Source organism: Odocoileus virginianus, chromosome 18 (genome assembly GCF_023699985.2).
Source record: "Odocoileus virginianus isolate 20LAN1187 ecotype Illinois chromosome 18, Ovbor_1.2, whole genome shotgun sequence".
NCBI lineage: Eukaryota > Metazoa > Chordata > Mammalia > Artiodactyla > Cervidae > Odocoileus > Odocoileus virginianus.
Window position 1 is genome coordinate 31287639 of NC_069691.1, and position 20775 is coordinate 31308413.

The window sequence follows — 20775 nt, forward strand, 5'->3', positions numbered from 1 at the left end:
AAATGGAAGAAGCAAGCACAAGCTATTTCTTCAAACAGTTTGGCACTGAGATGAATGAAGAACTGGGTCACCATTGTAGTCTAAAATGAAGATATCTGCTAGCAATGATGATAGCAACTGACATTTATGAGAACTTACTATGGACTAACCAGTCTTTCAAATACTTTTACATATTTTAATTCATTGAGCCCTCTCAACAACCACATGAAAAGGATACTTTATTACCCTCATTTACAAAGAGGTTGACAAAGAGGTAGCAAGAGGTTAAGTAATACATTCAATATCAAATCAGGGCCTGCCTAGTGGCTTAAATGGTAAAGAATCTGCCTGAAGTATGGGAGACCTGAGCTTGATCACTGGGTCAGGAAGATCCCCTAGAGATGAGAATGGCTATCCACTCCAGTATTCTTGCCTGGAGAGTTCCATGAACAGAAGATCTGAGTGGGCTACAGTCCATAGAGTTACAAAGAACATGACTGAAGAACTAGAACTTTCACTTTCTTTTCCCCCCAAGATCACACTACCCACAAGTGGCTGAATCAAGACAGTTTGGCTCCAGAATTTGCTCCCTTCACTATTAACTATATCCCTGTGTCTTGTTAGCAGAAGGAATGAAAAGGGAAGAGACGGAAGATGCAGTTGAGAAAAAATAATGGAGCCTGTTCTGAGAGAAGGCAAGAGGTGATATGCTCAAGGACACATATGGAAGGGAAAAGAAGAAAAGGGGAAAAAAAGGAGAGATTTCAAAGCAGGCTGAAGGAACTTTGGTGATTCTGTAGATGAAGCTATGCCAGGAAGTTTAATGGCAAGAACCTAGCAAGAAATAGTAAATCAGATAAGATTGAATGAGTGCCTTAAGTCATTTTACCTTTCTGGTCTCAGCTGTCTTAGTGAAGAAAACAATAGCTAATTCACACAATTTTGGTGAGGATTTAAATAAATATATGTGAACAAATCCAGCACACTGTTGCATAGAAAGTATTTAATAAACATTATTTTTCACCTCTCTCCCTCTTTCATAGATAAAGTGAGGTCATCAGAAAGGGGCTTTTTACTGCCAAAATATCTTTCAGATTTTCAATTTTATAAATTAAGATTATACTAATCGAACATTCCAGCTAGAAAATAAGGAAATAGTATGTGTATCGCTGATTCATTTTGCTGTACAGTGGAAAGTAGTTTTAGTCACTCAGTCATATTTGACTCTTTGCGATCCTATGGACTGTAGACTGCCAGACTCCTTTGTCCATGGTATTCTCCAGGTAAGAATATTGGAGTGAGTAGTCATTCCCTTCTCCAAGGGATCTTCCCAACCCACGAATCAAACCTGGGTCTCCTGTAGGTGGATTCTTTACCATCTGAGCCACCAGGGAACACAACATTGTAAAGGAACTATAATCCAATAAAAATAAATTTAAACAAATAATTATTCCTTAAATAAGGAAAAAAGTTTCTGAAGAAAGATGAGTTATAAGCCCAGAAATCAATACAATTTGAAAAAATTTTTATAAATACACAAATCCTAAGGATACACACACAAAAATTTCCTATTGAATACTCTTAGTCAAACTGATGTCTGAGATGCAACTCTCCAAAAAAATTATCTCCAGCATCCAAGGACCTCAGTGGCCATAAGGAAACAGCAAGATAAGGAAGGGATTTCTTTCTTTTCTGTAAAGTGGAGGAGACTTTGGGAGTTTACACACTTTCAAGAAGTTGTTCACTTCCTAATAAAAACTTAGACCGTCTACTCAATGCCCATCACGCTACACCATTGACATGGTCAAAGAGTGACCAAGAAGCACACAGCTCCCTCGATCTAGGACGTTAGAAGAGTTGGGCTTCCTAAAGTTTTAACCTTTAGTTAACCTTTTAGTTCTCTACAGTTGCCAATGATAAGAGAAATGGCTGGAACTAAAGAAATATAACTGATGAAGATTCTGTATCTATGATCAAACTGATCAGGTACTGAGAAAGGTTGCAATGAATAATATCAGTACATAATTTTTAAAAGGTGATCATCTTGACCTCAGGTGGCAACAAGATATTGATCCATATGGGACACAGAAAAGGACTGGAGGACAATGAAATATGAAGATGGAAAAAATCATGGCAATATATTTCCCTCAGCCACTCTTAGCTCAAAGCTTAATCAAATACACAGTAAGGACTGTCTTCAGTTGTATTATCACACTTTAGTTCAATTTATTTATTAACTACTCTCTGGCTTGTGTGTACGTGTATATGTGCATGTGCTTAAATATTTAGCACACTGTTCATTCTGTATTGTATGTATGGTCATTTTGAATTACTGACAACTAAATAGAAGTTTTAGAGGAAAACCAAATAATTAAAAGGCTAATTTGAGAAATTTTAAGGAGGAGTTATGTTAACTAACATTTGCACTGAAGGTTCTAGGTGCTTAAGTCCGTGGGAAAGTTGCAACAGGCAGGAATTGTTAAAGACTTCTCTCTGAAGGAAATACATTACACTTGCATCTAGTATTCCAGACTTTAGAACTTCATATAGAATCTCAAATGGACTCTTTTCAGGTAACTTACTTGCTCAGCATTGGTTTTGCATCATTAACTGGGGTGACCTCTACAAAAATGGTTTTAAGTATTTTATGTTTCCCATCTGACACCTGGATTGTAAAGTCATCAGCAAGACTCTCTGAATCATCATGCATGTACATCAACCTCATTCCTGGACAAAGGGAAGAAAGAGAGAAAGTAAATCTTTCTTATGATTAAACCATTTCAAAACCTGTCACAAGTAATTTGTTTTAATTTCCAAGGCATTGTTATTAGCATGAGCTCATTAATCAGCACAATAAGGTAAAATCAAACTATTTTATAAAGTAAGAGTAAACTCTAGTTCATTAAAAGTTCCTATTTAAATAAGTTAGTATTTGATAAGGGTCTTACTTAAAGTCATTGAGGAAAAATATATTATTCAATAAACCAAAAGAGAACAATGGTGACAGGGTATTTAAATGAAACAAAAAATTAGTTCATTACTTAGGGGAATTTGTATTTAGATCCCTACCTCAAGCCAACAATCAAAATAAATCTTAGGTGAATCAAAACTTAAATAAGAAACTATTTTTAAAGCCTATATAACATTCACATGGAAAAAATGGAACTTTCATATGTAGCTGGGAGAAAAGTAAAATGATGCAGCTATTTTGGAAAACAGTTTGACAGAGTTTTAGGTTTGATCCCTGGGTCAGGAAGATCCCCTGGAGAAGGAAACAGCAATACACTCCAGTATTCTTGCCTGAAAAATCACATGGACCGAGGAGCCTGGCAGGCTACACTTCATAGGGTCACAAAGAGTTGGACACATCTGAGCACATGAGCATATGGGATAAGATCAATTTTTCAAAAACAGTAATGAAAAAATACTTTAGGTTGCTCTTTCAATGTGTCATTTCCTTAAAGAGCAAATTAGCACCTCAGAGAATAATGAATTATTATAGGTTGTTCTATATTTGTTTCAAATGTGGAGGTTTTGACAGACAAATCTCTTTAAATTTAGTTCCATAATCTCAATAGTTTTTAAAAGGAATTTTTTTATTATGTGATTAAAATCTTGGGGTAAAATACCAAAATTCAAAAATATTATTTTTACTGATGCTCTTAAGGTGAAAGAAAAGACACTATTTCTTTTTCAATTACCCGCTCTGTCTAGCTGAGACTGTATGCTCTGCATTAATCCAGAGCCCAGAGAAAACCCTTGAGAGGTAAATGAATATAGGCAAAGGCCATTTCTTCAATTCCTCTTTCTGTGGTTTATTACTATCTTTTCTGGGTTAAATTATAAAATCAACAACAACAAATTGAAATGAAACATGATATACCATTCTTGAGAAGTTCCATGGAAAAGTTGTAGACAAGTTCATACTTCTGGTCAGGGCTGGCTGATTGCTTATATTGAAAAAAGTTTCTGCTAAATGCCCTATTGATGAGGAGGCCATGACGTGGTTTGTGAGTGATACTGAACAGCAAGGGGTTCTTGGGAATGTCCCGGTCAGTAACACTGATGATGGAAGAATCCAGCTCTCTCATCTGACCCTCACACACCTAAACAAAGACAAGAGAAGTCAGCCACATGTGAAATGAAACCTGTCTTTCTTTTGGCAAAAAGCTCAAAAAATAATTTTAAGAGATCCCCACAAATTTTCCATGAGGTTTGTGTGTAATGAGTCCTAAAAAGAAATTGCTAGTTTAACATGACCTTAGAAGACAATAAGACATCTATTCATCTTTTTCATGTGTTTTTCTGAAGATTTCAAAGCACTTTATTCATTTCCATGAAGGACTAAGGATCTAAATAAATAAGGAAATAAATAAATATAAATATATATATATACACATAATCTCATATATATGATTCATAATTCAAAGATCAGGGACTAAAGCAACCAAAAGGATGCTTGCTTTCTGGAAGCCACAGAGTTCAGTTGTAAAACTGGGTGTAGACCCTGGCTGTCCTAACCTGCCATTTTAACCTCTGCACCTTGCTGCTCTCACCGTTCTTCTTTTCTGCTTTACAAATGGCATAGATATCTGCTACACACACGGCGGGGTGTTAGGTATGTTTAATTTTCATCATTGCAGCAAACACTGCTATATCTCAGTTACAGTTAACCACAGTTGAGAGGATGCTCCTGGATACACAACAGTATATATTTTAATGCTGGGTCCCTGATCTCTTCTCTGTCCTCACACCACTAATTCGCCTGAACAACCCCATATTCCACTTCAAGTTTCATAATCCCTTAAGCATAAAGAGACCTGAATGTTTTTCACCTCATGTAGGATCAAGTTATTTAGAAACATTTGTACCATTAACATGGTGCTTAGTCATCTTCATCTTCTTTTTCTCATAGCAAGGGAACAAAAAAGTATTTCTGCTTCCTACTGTGAAATACAGCAAAATCTAAATAATATGAGTATATAAGTTTAGTATGTGTTTATTGGGCATGTACAGAATCACTGTAAGAATATGAATATTCTAAAGAATCAAAGTCCAGATGAGACTGTGATGTCCTGTTCATCATTAATTATAAGACAAGGAAGAAAATATCTAGCTCTACTAAATACAGATAAACAAGAAGTAGGAGAGGGTGGAGGAATCCAGGAATGTCTTTGTGGCTGAGTGGACATTTTAGATTTGAAGAAGACATGGGCTTTAGACTTGTGAAAATACTCTCTCTTCAGCCTCTCTTGAGGACTTTGAAAAGAGCCTTCCTACAACTACTTGCATGTACATAACAAGAATCATAATATCTGACATTTAGGCTAAAATTATGCTGGTTCCCTTTTATCTGGCCTACATTCTAAAAACTGAGATGGCATAATAATTTAATGCACTGTGATAGAAGTAGGGAATCATCTTTGATAGTAACTTGCATTTTTCTCCAAAAACTTTAATAAAGCAACCTAAAAAGGATGTTCTAATCATCTTTCTTTATAAAGCTCGGAACTCCTGGACTCACTGTATGGCAAACTTTCCCATTTACAAAATGGTAAATTCATTCACAAGATGACTGGGAAATTTTATCAAAAGAATGTGAGATTTTTCTTTGCACATTCAATAATTTATTGAGACTATAAATAAAAGGTTTAGATAAATAGACATAAAACACAGAAACTCACTAGTAGACAGCTTTGAAATGGATTATAATAACTTAAAATCTCAATTTTTTTGTGCTGCAAGTTGCAGCACAACTCGATGGAAGCCCAGCTAGCTATGAAATAAATACACTTTTGCACAAGAAAGCAAAATACATATGACTATTTTAAAAAATCACTGGAAGCTTAAAGCCAGCTCTGCCAATAACACATGGGGCTCCATATTTGTTACTCTTCAACAGCCTCTGTAAGCAATTCACAGGGGAGAAAAAAGGCATGATTACTTTCAGAGAAGAGCAAGAGACAAATTCCCAGTGGCCTAATTATTTCAGAAACTCCAACCCTAGATAGATACAAGACAATAGAGGTAGGTATAGAAGGAGTCATTTGTAATTTCTTCTCTCTCTCATAATTACTGAAGTGCTCTCTGGAGAAATCCATGTGCCAACAGAAGAGGAATGGCAGGAGCTGGCTTTTAAGTCTCATCCTGAGACTTTTAAGTCTCATCCTTTTAAGTCTTATATACCATTAAGACTTGGCAGAAAATTAAAATCAAATAAAGACTTTTGCATTTAGAATTTGATGATTTTTAGTGAAAAATAAGGCAAAATAATGGTTTCAAAGCAACTTTGATCAATGCCTGATAAAAGACGACAGACGTAACAAGACTAATATGAATGACACCTATTTAATAAGGGTTTCTAAGGAGATGGTTAGATAGTGTCACCAACTCAATGGACATGAATTTAAGTGAACTCCAGGAGACAGTGGAGGACAGAGGAGCCTAGGGTGCTACAGTCCATGGGGTTGCAAAGAGTAAGACATGACTTAGCAACTGAACAACAGCAAAGTGTGCCTGACCATCATGATAGTCATGGCCACCCTAAAGGAAAATCTGGTACACATTTTGCAGATGAGGAAACAAAAACACAGAGAGAAATAACTTATCCAGGACACTACGACTAGTAAACAGTAACACCAAGTCCCTCATATTCCAAAGCCAGTACTCAGTCATTTAATCAGAATATGCAATGAGTATGTCTGAATTAAATAATTGCATAAAAATTAGGATTGTGTAAAAATAATTATATGCTCATATGAAATATTAAAATATAGTAATCAAAGGCTTTTTTAAGCAGAAAGCAGGGTATATTAATGATCTCTGATTTGTAGGTGAAAACATACAGAAAAGTCATATACATACATACATATCATTGGCATGGGCACAAATTACTTCTGTGGAAATTAATTACTAAAAACTCAACTGATGGGGAGTGACCATGCAGAGGGACTGTTAAAGAGGGAGAATTTCATAGTTCACTGTGTAAGGTTCACAACATTCTAACTTGTTTAACCACATATTTATTATTTTTTTTAAGACAACAATTATCTCAGCAGTGATATGCTGGGCCATTTTAACTATGTCTAAATTTTTAAATAAAACTAACAAATATTATTACATAATATAATGGCATTTTAAAACTGCACAAAAATAATGGTCCAAATTGTATTTTTTCCAGTCATATATCTTTATAAACAGCTATATAAAAAAAGTTGCCTGTAGTTTGTGAATTAAGAGTCCTTGCTATTGTAACACTGGTTAAGGTAGCATGCTATGGAATCAGAGCACCTGGGTGCAAATCCCCTACTTTTTACTTACTGCCAAGCTCTGTGATCTGGGGACACTAACTTAACCTTTTTAGTCTCATTTATTGCAGTTATTACATGGCAATAATAATGTCATCACTTTAAAAGCCCATTATGGGGATTCAATACGAACACATGTAAAGGGTTTGCAAAAGGATCTACTAGCAAGTACTGCATTCTATATACAGACAACTATAATTTAAACTATGCAATTGCTACCTGTTAGCAATTATTATTATCATGACCATCATTACTATTAGAAAAATATTTATCAAGTGATTGCATTACATAGCATAGGTTACTGCCCTCTTTACTCACTAACTTGATGTGTTAAGTGCACATAGACCGATGTAAATAGATTAGGTGAAAACAAAAACTAGAAAATGATAAAGAGAGGCTAAAAATTCAAATTATCTTTCTTACAGTAATATTCTGCACTATAAAATCAGGAGCTTCATCATTTGTAGCATTGATTATAATGTAAAATGGTATCTCCATGGAGCGTTGCTTCCCATCGGTGACATACAACATAAACTTGTCAGCTGTTGGTTCCATCCCCAGATGCCTGGACTGCACATAGTTAATATGTAAAGCCTTCATGTCTTTCCACTGAAACGAAGCTAGAGCACAACAAAATGGAGCAGGTAAATAAGAAAAATAGATTTTCCCAAGCTACTGGTCCTTAGCCCTTAACCCAATAGCCTACTGCTCAGCAGAGCAAATAAGAGATCACAGCAGTTGACCTAAGGATCAGTTATCACAGACTTCTATAATGACTATACCCATAAACATAAAAACATATCCATAAATTACCAGGAAGAATTAAAAGTTGCATGGAGAACAGAAGGGCTGTAACTGCTAACTAGGATGTAGGGACTCCAGTATTCTTGCCTGGGGGATCTTCCATACCCAGGGATTGAACCCAGTCTACTCTGTTATGTTGATTCATGTGCTTGTTATTTTTTTTTCTGCTTTGATTGTGATAGCTTTGCAATAATAGTTTGAAATTAGCAGGTATGATGCTTCCAACTTTGCTCTTTTTTCTCAAGATTTCTTTGGCTATCTGAAGTCTTTTGTGGTTCCATACAAATGTTAGGATTATCTGTTCTATTTCTATAAGAAAAAAAAGTCATTGGAATTTTGATAGGGATTGCACTGAATCTACAGATAGCTTTGGACAGTAAGGACATTTTAACTATATTAGCACTTTCAACCCATGAACATGGGATATCTTTCCATTTGTTTGTGTCCTCTTCAATTTCTTTCATCAAGACACTAATTTTATGTCTTACAGTTGGTATATAAATTTTTCACTACCTCAGTTAAAATTACTCCTATATATTTTACTGTTTTTTATGCTATTATAAATGAGATTGCTTTCTCTGTTTCTTCTTCAGAAAGTTTATTGTCCATGTATAGGAATACAACTGAGTTTTGTATGTTGATTTTGTACCATGAAACTACTGAATCTGTTCATTAGTTCTAATGGTTTTTGGTGAAGTCATTAAGAATTTCCATATATAATATCACATCATCTGCAAATAGAAACATTTTACTTCTTCCTTTTTGATTTGAATACCCTTCATTTCCATCTCTGGCTATGATTTTCAGTACTACATTGAATAGGGGTGATGCAGGTGGGAATTTTTGTCTTATTCCTGATCCTAGAGGGAAATTTTTCAAACTTTCACTGTTAAGTCTAGCGACAAGTGTGCCAATTTCCTTTATCTTTTAAAAAATATCAACTCAGTTTCATTAACCTTCCCCATTGTTTATCTGTTCTTTATTTGTTTCTCCTCTGGTCTTTATTATATCCTTCCTTCTGCTAAATATGGGCCTAATTTGTTCTTGCTTTTCTAGTTATAGGTTATTTACTTTTTTAATGCAGCACTTATCATTATAAAACTTTCCTCAGCACTGCTTTTGCTGCATTCCATGTATTTTGCTGTGTTGTATCTCTATTTTTATTTAAGATTTTAAAATTTCTTTCTTATATTTAGTCTTTGATCCATTGGTTATTCAGGAATGTGTTAATTTTCACATATTTGGGAACTTTTTAGTTAACTCTAGTTATTGACTTTAACTTCATGCCATTGTGGTTTAAAAAAAAAAAGATACTTGGTACAATTTCAATCTTTTTAAATTGTTAAGACTTGCTTAGTGACTCATTATATGATCTATCCCAGAGACTGTTTCCTATGCATTTGAGAAGAATGTGCATTCTACTTTTGTTGAATGGAATATATGTATATCTGTTGGGTTCATTTGGTCTAATATATAGTTCAAGTCTAATGTTTTCTTACTGATTTTCCATCCGAATGATTCATCCACTGTTGAAAATGGGGTACTGAAGTCCCTACAATTGTTGTATTGTTGAGTATTACCCTCTTCAGTTCTTCTAGTATTTGCTTAATATATTTAAGTGTTCCAATATTGTATGCATATACATTTACCACTATTATATCCTCTCAGTGAATTAACACTTTATCATTATATAATGACCTTCTTTGTGTCTTGTTATACTTTTGACTTAAAAAACTATTTTGTCTAGTTTATGTATATCTACCCTTGCTCTCTTTCGGTTTCCATTTGCAAGGAATATCTTTTACCATCCCATCATTTTAAGCCTGAAGCTGAAGTGAGTTTCCTACAGGCAGCGTTTAGTGGTGTCTTGTTTTTCCTACTCATTATACTAACACAACTAACTGTAAACCCAGCTTCTCTTGTATTTAAAATGGATATGCCCCAAAAGGTGCTTACAGAATAATTTACTTCTGAAGTGTTGCCTTTGAATGATTTTGGTTTTGGTGTTTGTTTTTGCTTTGGCTGTTTTCTTTTCAACTGAAACACCAGAGCTATTCAAGTTTCCAAGACGCACTTTGTTTTTAAAATTAATGTCATTACCTTCAATATTTCCATGATATATTTCCTTCTCTTTTCTGCCTGTATCTTTAAAAAGTGAGAATAAGACTGTGAGTTCCACCAGATTTATTCTGTCACAGTATTCTGTGTTGCTATGAGGGCCTTTTAAAATGTTATTTCTTTGATATTTATCCTTAAATTTTCCATAAGTGTAATTTCCATTTATTTTGAAGTAAACTCCCATACATGGGAAATTTTAAATGAAAAATTAGAATGAAAAGCAATAGTATTTGAAAGTATCAGTGATAATAATTCCTCAAGTGTAGTACTTTGAACGTTTTTTAAGTCCTAACCCAGTTATTACACATAACCTAACCAATGAGAGTCTCAAACAAAGGCTGATTATTGCTGGACATGAAACCATGACTTACCTATGCTGATGCCCATATTGCTCTTTTCAAAACCTGCAGAAGGGAGTGTGTTTTCAAGGTAGCCAAACTGGGGAGGAGAAACCAAAACAAACTCCAAGTCGTCTGCGGCAGTGTCAGGGTCAGCGGCAGACAAATGGTTAACAGTAAGGGCTGCTGAGAAACCCTCATCTACAATGAATATGGTACCTGCATACAAATAATAACACAATTATGACTTACTGTGAAATCCTCTAATCAGAATAGTGAGGACAAAAGGGAGTGATTGAAATTCCAATTCAGAGATGCCTCCTATACGCAAATGTACTTCCATGGGAGATGTTCATTTCCTTTGGCATAATTCTCCTTATGGTGAAAATATTCAGGGGTAATGGGTGGAATTTAATTTGACTTATGGAATTATATTTTTTCTTGTCTAAGAAAGCCAGACTATTACAGAAAGATAGAAGAAATACTAAATGCTCCAGTACAGCCCTTTAGTCATTCTCAAGGAACTCTGATTTCCCATGTGTCTCTATAGAAGTGACAAATGAAAATAAGAATTGCCAAAATGTTTTAATGATAAGCCACTGAATGTGGTTTATATACTATTCAAGATCAGTTGTTACCTCTGTTTGTCAGAGCGTTAATTGCCTGAGAACTATTATGAATTGCTCATAACGAGCATTTTTTTCATGCCGTAGTGCTTAATTATTCTGCAGGGATAATGCTTCCTTTCCAGAACACTGCTTGGGAGACAGTTTGCAAATTACAATAACATTCATACATATGCTTGCATTTCTTTTCTGAGAGTCAGAACATATACATAGTGCCTACAAAGAGATGACTTCCTAAAAAGCAAACAAGGTTAAATATATATAAATAGTCCCACTGGTATACTCATTCTATTCTAACAGAAATTATTATGGATAAAATAAATTACAGTCTCTACCAGGTAAATGATACTTTCCCGTGTGAAATAAAACCAGAATATCTGAGTAGTACAATGTTGTCTTCATTTTAAAACACACACAGACACACACACACAAACACATTTGCATTCTCTCTCCATATGGATTTATCTAAATTTTTAAATAAGTTATTTCTTTTGCCCTGTAATCTTTCACAGATCTGAGGTTTCCACAAATCTGTATTGAGATAATTATTAGAGGCAATTTTGTATGGTGGTTTTCTATTTTGACTATAATAAAGGGCATTATTTCACAGGACCACAGGTGTGACTAGGTGAGATAACAGAAGCTTAAGAGAAAAAACATGGCCACCTATTGCAATTGAAGGCGGTTGGTTGTCCACTGGATACACTGTGATGTTGAGATCATACACTGGAAAGGATTCATGAAGAGGAACAGATGGATGAGGTCCATTGTAACAGCAGCCATTCACAAAAGGACCAGCTTCTCTGTCCGAAACCACCAATGTAATGGTGTCAAAACAAGGCATCAGGCCAATCTCACCACCTGGAAGACACAACTACAGCTGAAAGATGACTTTTAAAAAATGCAGAATACCAAGATGAAATTGCCTTAGACTTCCTCTACAAGTATAGAATGTCAAGGAAAGGAACTTACGTGGTTAAAATGTGAAACTCAATTTTATTACTATGAAATTAAATAGAGTCATGAAAATAATGCAGAAATGCTTGCCCATCTGTTGCCTCTGGTGAAAACCCTGCCAGCCATCTATCACCATATGGAGGGGCAAAACAGGGCTAACAAGGGTCTGACAGTTCACAAATGAACAAGGGAGACATAGAGCTGGACCCGGGATGGCTTCACTCTTCTCCCATAATTATTAGTGTTAGGACCAACCACAGGGAAAACAGAAGGCACCCTGTCCCTCTGGTAATTGTCCTCCCATTTGCATTAACCTCCTTAATTGAACAACCACTCACTGCAGAAGAAGCTGGATAGGTGAAATACAAAGATAACCCACATCTTTGTCATTTGCTTCAGTATTTTCCTCATTATGTATAGTCAAGGTGTTAGCAAAATAGCAACAGCACCTGGATAAGAAGAGACCCTAATTTTAATCTTCTTTTTACTCTTGAGAGCTTCCATCTATGGGATTCAAAATGGTCCCAACTTAAGTTGTGAGAGGAAGGAGGAAGAAAATATCAGGACTAGATACTTAATCAGTAAATAGGACAATCTATTCTTGGATTATTAATGAACAGCGCAGAAGTAGGAAGGAGTGCTTACTATCCAGGGGGCAGAAAAGTTCTGTAGATGTGCTTTCGATAATTCTCATACATTACTCTAAAAGTGCCAAGAGGGAAGCAATTATGTTTGAAGTTTCAATGAGACTAGGGCACAAAAGATCAGGAGCAACACCTCTTTTCACAAGACACATTGGTCAAATCTATAGAGCATTGTACTTGGAATTATTACACCTGTTTAAAAAAATGACACAGAACTTAAAAAGGAACAAAACTGGGTCATCTGTAGAGATGTAGATGAACCTAGAGTCTGTCATACAAAGTGAAGTAAGTCACAAAGAAAAAAACAAATATTAATGCATATATCTCCCATGTAAGTAAGGTCATACTAAAAATCTTGCATGCCAGGCTTCAGCATTACATGAACCAAGAACTTCCAGACATCCAAGCTGGGTTTAGAAAAGGAAGAGGAGCCAGAGATCAAATTGTCAACATTCACTGGATCATAGAGAAAGCAAGGGAATTCCAGAAAAACATCTACCTCTGTTTCATTGACTACGCCAAAGCCTTTGACTGTGTGGATCATAACAAACTGTGGAAAGCTCTTAAAGAGATGGAAGTACCAGACCATCTTACCTGTCTCCTGAGAAACCTGCATGCAGGTCAAAAAGAAAGTTAGAACTCTGTATGAAAAACTGAGTGGTTCAGGATTGAGAAAGCAGTACAACAGGGCTGTCTGCTGTTACCCTGTTTGTTTAACCTATATGCTGAGCACATCATAAGAAATTCCAGGCTGTCTGAGTTATATGCTGGAATCAAGATAGGTAGGAGAAACATCAACAAACTCAGATATACAAATGATACCACTCTGATGGCAGAAAGTAAAGAGCCTTTTGATGAGGGTAATCAAGAACCTTTTGATGAGATCAAACCAGTCAATCTTAAGGGAAATCAGCCCTGAATAATCATTGAATTTTGCTGAAGCTGAAGCTCCAATATTTTGGTCACCTGACACGAACATCTGACTCATTGGAAAAGTCCCTGATGCTGGCAAACACTGAGGGCAGAAGAAGAGGGAGTCAGAGGATAAGATGGCTGCATGACATCACCAATGTAACAGACATGAATTTGGGCAAACTTCAGGAGATGGTGAGGGACAGGGAGGCCTGGCATGCTGCAGTCCATGGTGTTGCAAAGAGCCAGACATGACTGGCCAATTGAACAACATCACTAATGCATATATAGGGAATCTAAAAAAATGGTACTTATGAACCTATTTGCAGGGCAGGAAAAGAAATGCAGATATACAGAACAGACTTCTGGACACAGAAGGGGAAAGAGAGGGTGGGACCAATTGAGAAAGTAGCACTGACATACAAACACTACATGTGTAAAACAGATAGCTGGTAGGAAGCTTCTGGAGAGCATAGAGATCCCAGCTTGATGCTCTGCGATGAGCTAGGAGGGTAGGGTGGGGGGAAGCTCAAGAGGGAGGGGATTTAAGTATACATATAGCTGATTCACTTCACTGTACAGCAGAGATTAACAAACATTATAAAGCAATTATACTCCAATAAAAAATGGCAGACAAGGAAATATTCAAGATGATATTATTGAGTAACCATATGATTAAAGAATGAGAAGACTGGGCTTATTTTTTTTTTAAAGAATAAAGTTGAGACATTAAAATCAAACAATCAGCCTTCTACTTTAGGAAAAGTGGGGGGAAGACACCACTCATCTATTCACATTTATAAAAAAGTTAATTGGCATAAAGCTTTTTTATTCAATACTCACTTGATAGATACTTATTTAATGCTTGTTGTGTGAAAATTAGTGTTCTGCATGCTCCAGCAGAGGGAAAGACTGACATGTTGAAGATGTCAAGACAGTTCAAAAATATATCAAATGTTCAAAGACCTACTATGTGTCAGGAGGGGACACAGTCTAATGGGAGGGAAAGAAATGCAATCCGGTTAAAATACCACAGATGTGTGTATATATTAAGTGGAACGATATAAAATTGCTACTCTTAGCCATTTTTAACCTATTAAATGGAATATTCATCTATCTCAGCCTGATTATTATGCATTAGGTGCTGAGGGTGAAGGAGGATGAGAACATAGGCTGATGATGGCATGGGGGGCAGAATGCACATGCCAGGGAAAGTCAGAGAAATCTTTCCAGAAGGCCTTGCTCACTTTGTACTGAGCATTAAATAATGAGTGGTTTATAAGGCAGATAAGGCAGAGAACTGGGAGATGGGAGACAAGACGTGTAGGAAGAGCGAGTGGGGAAGAGAAATAGAAAAACAATTCTAGGAAATGAAAACAGGTGACTCAGCAGTAAAGAATGTACCTGCAATGCATTGAGGAAATGCAGGTTCAATCCCTAGCCAGGGAGATTCCCTAGAGAACCAAAAAACTGAATATAGTACATTCAGTAACTGTAATTTCAATATTAGAAAAGCATGTGAGACATTCGTAGAAAGAGCTGCAAAAGTTGGCTGAGTGTTAAGCCACAAAAAAACAGCTACAACATGGGTCGAAGAATTCTTTACCTTGAAATGAGATACAGTCTAAAGATACAATTTATACTGAAAAGTTAACTGGACTACTATTTATTAAATAATTTTTGAATGGCCTCATATTTAATGTTTGGAGAATAGCAAATTAGTAATAATTTTATATCATAAAATATTATTCAATGATTAAAACATGGTTACAATAATTTTGTAACATTTAATCATATTTAAAGGAACTGCAGATACAACATGATTGCAACTATATTAAAAATTACAATTAGAAAAAGGAGAAGAAAATATTGTAATACTGAAATGTTAACAGTGATTATCTTTCAGAGGTAAATAAGTTGATTTTTCAAAATTTTATCCTAATTTTCTAAGCTTTCTGTAATGAGTATAAATTATTTTCATAATCACAAAAATAAATAAATAAAATAAGGGTGATACAATTGATATCAGGTTTCCTGGTGACTCACCAGTAGAGCATTCACCTGCAATGCAGGAGATGCAGGTTCAATCCCTAGCCAGGAAGATCTAGAGTAGGAAGGGCAACCCACTCCAGTGTTCTGGCCTGGAGAATCCCATGGACAAGAGGAGCATGGCAGGCTACCGTCCATGGGGTTGCAAAAGAGTTGGACACAACTAAGTGACTAAAACTACAACAACAATTGTTCTTTGGTAATCTTGACAACCAATGTATGAAGGTAAGCGCAGGGCCACCGAAATTTTAGCTCCTATTCTGAGTTTCTCTTTACTCATTCTAAACAATGCTAATCACTACCGAGTAACTGAGTGAACATTACAAGCAAAAGCATCATTCAAATAAAATATTTTTTGAATACAGTATTTCTGTTATTTATTAACATAACAAAAATGTCTATCTTAAAGAATTTGTACCAGTGTCCTACTAGGTCTTTGAAGGAAAATAAAAAAATGTGTTAATACTCCCTTATATGGTCGTCACACTAAACGTATAACTATACGTATGTCTACTTGTTGTTTAGTACCTGGAACAAGGCACAGGCTTAAAGAGAAGATAGTTTCATCTCACCCATAATGTATCTATGCCAAATGAGCCTTTTAAAGATGTTAAAATTATGTAACAAACCATAATATTGGTCTCTAGATCACTTTTCTGATAGTCTGTTTGGGCAAATCAAAAAGAAACACCCATTTGTGAACTCTGACATTGAGAGACATTGAGTAAGTGGACTATACTTCTCAGGACAAAGAAAGAGCCAACAAAACCTTTTCCAAGTCACATACAGATGTGAGAGTTGGACCACAAAAAAGGCTGAGCATGGAAGAATTGATGCTTTCCAACCATGGTGCTGGAGAAGACTCTTGAGAGTCCCTTAGACAGCAAGAAGATCAACTAGTCGATCCTAAAGGAAATCAACCCTGAATATTCACTGGCAGGACTGATGCTGAAGCTCCAGTACTTTGGCCACCTGATGCAAAGAGCCAACTTATTGGAAAAGACCCTGATGCTGTGAAAGATTGAGGGCAGGAAGAGAACTGGACGACAGAGGATGAGATGGTTGGATGGCATCACCAACTCAATGGATAGGAATTAGTGCAAACTCTGGGAGAAAGTGAAGGACACAGAAGCCTGGCATACTGCAGTTGATGGGGTTGCAAAGAATCAGACACGACTTACCAACTGAACAACAATAACAAAGACTTAACAGAGCGAGGATAAAGAGATATTATTTCAAGAAAAAAGATGTCTAGTGGAGTGATTAAAGTATACCATACTAATTGGCCCTGAGGCAACTGGTATCCTAATAAATTGTTTTTTTCCAAAGTACATTTAAAAATATTATTTCAAAATGTTTTCCCCCATGTCCAAATTAAACTTGAGCTATCTCAGTTCCCCTCCTTGAATTCCCTCTCACATCACTGCTTGTATTCGCTTTCTCTGTCTTTTCAAATAAAAAGATTTGAATTCTGATACCTCTTCCTTCCTGTACCACTCACCTGGCCTGGCACACTCAGTCATAATTCCCCCTGGAATCTAGGTTAGCGAGGCATACGGATGAGTAAACATGAAACAGTAATGGAGTGTGATAAAAGTTAGTTAGAGGAAGTCCATGGCATTATTACTGGGGAGGTGCCCCCAACCCAGAAATCAGCTGTAACAGGGGTAGTGATGTCGTGAAGGACAGAGGTGTTACTATCATCTTTCCATGGGAATAGGGTTCATCTTCGGGTCTGGATTATACTCCTTTGAGCATGCTATGCCTACTACTGTGATTTATAGATTTCGGATGTTTACAACATTTTTTATGTGAATATTTTACATAAGGAATAAATGCCACCTAAATAGCAATATAATGCAATGCCAGAAATGTAACTACAATGCTAACAAACAAGCATTTACTGTATTTCCAATCTGTGTTCACAACTGTCAGGTGCTGTGGGCAAGTTATGCAAAGCATAAAACATCAACTTTGCTCTTCAAGAACCCAAAGGGCAGACCAGTTACTTCTTAGGAACTAGCTGATAATCAAAAAACTTCTCAAGTTAACCTATTTCAGGCATTTTTGGTATGATATATGGAACCAGAGTGGGATGGCCAAATAGCCTTCTTCAAATTGACCAAAATAGGGATGGGGACAAGCCAGAGTGAATTGAAAGTCTATGTGGAAGCATCAGGAACATAGCAGCAATAACATTTGTTCTTTCTGTGAAACTCACTATATCACTGAGAGATCTAGAAACACTGCTGTATATGGTGATCATATTTGAAAAATAGGATTAAGACTGAGATTATCAGAGCCCACAGCAAGAAGTGAGCTAAGACTCTGTAATGCTATTGCATCCCCGCGTCCAGACTCATCACAGTGCTGTCACCTACCTGTGTGTTTGTACGTCACAGCCCCTGCGACAACATCTTCCTGAGAGAATTGATGTACCGTGACCCCAGCTCGCCTCACAGTCCCATGCTGAGGTTCTCCAACAATCATGAACGTCAGCTTCAAATCATCGCTGTCCACATCAGTAGCAAAAATGTATTCAGAAGTGATGACCACCTCTTCACCCTCGGCGCAACGCATCATGGGAATGAGGTCCGCCTTTAGCACGGGTGCCTCATCATTTACAGGGAACACCTAAGTGGGGGGGAGATGCATGTTTTTGAGAAAAAGAAAGCAGTGACAAATTGTCCAACTGGTAACTCATTGCTCATAATTGGAATGACAGACTTTTTCAGTCTTCCAGACACGCAAAACAATAGCTATGGAATTTGGCCAAGCAGTTTGTATCTTTTAACTTTCCCCATATGAACCATCTTGAAAGAAATGACCCATATGAGAGACATTTAAGGTAGGAATGGGGGAGTATGGTTATGGTTTGGGGCCCAAAGCGCTCATTTGTTTCTAGACAGACAAAATATAAATGTAATATAAAGCGTCTGTCACCTAAGCGCCTATCCTCCTTCATCCAATCCAAGCATATTCTGGAGGAAACCTAGTCCTTGTAGTCTGAGCATTTACATTTACCACATCAAAGTTATTTATATTTCAAATTACTTGGTGATTACAAAACTCTCCTCCCCTTTCAACTTCCTGCCACCCAGGAAGTTTCTCTGGACATACAATAAGTAGCAGCTGCATTTCAAACATTTTGAGTTAAATTCTGAAGCTCCCTAACTGTTAAATCAGTGCCAGTTTTCAACGTGGTAATACATTTTTCTCTCACTGTCATTAAAATAAAACTCTTAAGGAGAAAGGAAAGAAAAGCAACATGAGATTGCAGTGACTGTCCACAATGTTAAAAGATTTTGTATAAATTTGAAAAAGTATGTTTTCTAAATAGGAATAAAGGACAGTCCTCCTCTGAGCTCACAACCACAACTTGGTGTGTGATGCACATTTATTTATGAAGTGTCGCCTGTGAATACCCTCAACCCTATATTTCCTTCCCTGATACTTCAACCAATATGATCTTTTTTAAAAAATTATTATTTTTTATTTTGGCTATGCTGGGTCTTTGCTGCAGCACATGGGCTTCAGGAGTTGCGGTGTGAGAGCTTAGTTGCCCCACTGCATGTGGGATCTTTTCACTCTCCTCTTGCACTTTTATCAAAAGGCTCTTTAGTTCTTCACTTTCTCTCATAAGAGTGGTGTCATTTGCATATCTGAGGTTATTGACACTTCTCCAGCAATCTTCATTCCAGCTTGTGTTTCATCCAGCCCAGCATTTCACATGATGTACTCCGCATATAAGTTAAATTTCACATGATGTACTCTGCATTAAAGTTAAATAAGCAGGGTGACAATATACAACCTTGATGTACTCTTTTCCCAGTTTGGAACCAGTCTGTTTTTCCATGTCCGGTTCTAACTGTTGCTTCCTGACCTGCATATAGATTTCTCAGGAGGCAGGTAAGGTGGTCTATTATTCCCATCTCTTTAAGAATTTTCCACAGTTTGTTGTGATCCACACAGTCAAACACTTTGGCATAGTCAATAAAGCCAAAAGGAACAGACCAAGTAAATGGCTATCCGAAGGTGGCATACAGGTATTGTACTATGAGAAGCTGGCAGATCATGGAGGACTCCTCTGAGAGCCATTAGGTCCCAGCTTCTTGGGAGTAGAGATATGATGTTATTCATTCCTATATTCCAAGGTTGAGCACACTACCTACAATATATAGCTTTTTCAATGACTTTCTTCTGCTGACACACAGTAAGGAAGGAAGACAGGAGAAGGAGCATAGTCCAAGTTCAAAGTGAGAAAACCTGAGTTGATGGGTGAATCACAAGACAAAGCTAGAGTGAAAACATCTTTAATTTCAGAGGTATATTGGAACATTTAGAGGCTAAAGTCATGATATCTGGGGCTTAAATTAAAATAATTGAGGAAAGAGAAAATAAATGAAGGAAATATGGTAAAACGATAGTAATTATTAAGATGAGGTGATCGGTATATGAGACTTTATTATGATATTCTCTCTACTTTGACACCACCCTTAGGGCAAAAAACAAAGAACTAAAGAGCCTCTTGATGAAAGTGAAAGAGGAGAGTGGAAAAGTTGGCTTTAAGCTCAACATTCAGAAAACTAAGAACATGGCATCTGGTCCCATCACTTCATGGCAAATAGATGGGCAAACAATGGAAACAGTGAGAAACTTTATTTTTGGGGGCTCCAAAATCACTGAGGATGGTGACTTGCAGCCATGAAATTAAAAGACCCTTGCTCCTTGGAAGAAAAGCTATGACCAACCTAGACAGCATATCAAAAAGCAGAGACATTACTTTGCTGACAAAGGTCCATCTAGTCAAAGCTATGGTTTTTCCAGTAGTCATGTATGGATGTGAGAGTTGGACTATAAAGAAAGCTGAGCACTGAAGAATTGATGCTTTTGAACTGTGGTGTTGGAGAAGACTCTTGAGAGTCCCTTGGACAGCAAGGAGATCTAACCAGTCAATCCTAAATGAAATCAGTCCTGAATATTCATTGGAAGGGCTGATGCTGAAGCTGAAACTCCAATACTTTGGCCACCTGATGCGAAG

The 20775-nt window shown here is 36.6% G+C and overlaps 1 protein-coding gene across 3 annotated transcripts in view; it reads right to left on the reverse strand.

Annotated features, from left to right (window-relative positions):
• Positions 1 to 20775, reverse strand: part of FREM1 (FRAS1 related extracellular matrix 1) — a 171909-nt gene that overhangs the window by 64843 nt on the left and 86291 nt on the right. For all 3 annotated transcript variants that reach the window (XM_070480527.1, XM_070480528.1, XM_070480529.1), the window contains exons 16-21: positions 18116 to 18368; positions 11839 to 12033; positions 10580 to 10765; positions 7710 to 7906; positions 3863 to 4085; positions 2562 to 2706 (exon numbers count right to left, since the gene is read on the reverse strand). In XM_070480527.1, coding sequence (XP_070336628.1) covers positions 2562 to 2706; positions 3863 to 4085; positions 7710 to 7906; positions 10580 to 10765; positions 11839 to 12033; positions 18116 to 18368 — 1199 coding nt within the window. The remainder of the gene's footprint in view (positions 1 to 2561; positions 2707 to 3862; positions 4086 to 7709; positions 7907 to 10579; positions 10766 to 11838; positions 12034 to 18115; positions 18369 to 20775) is intronic.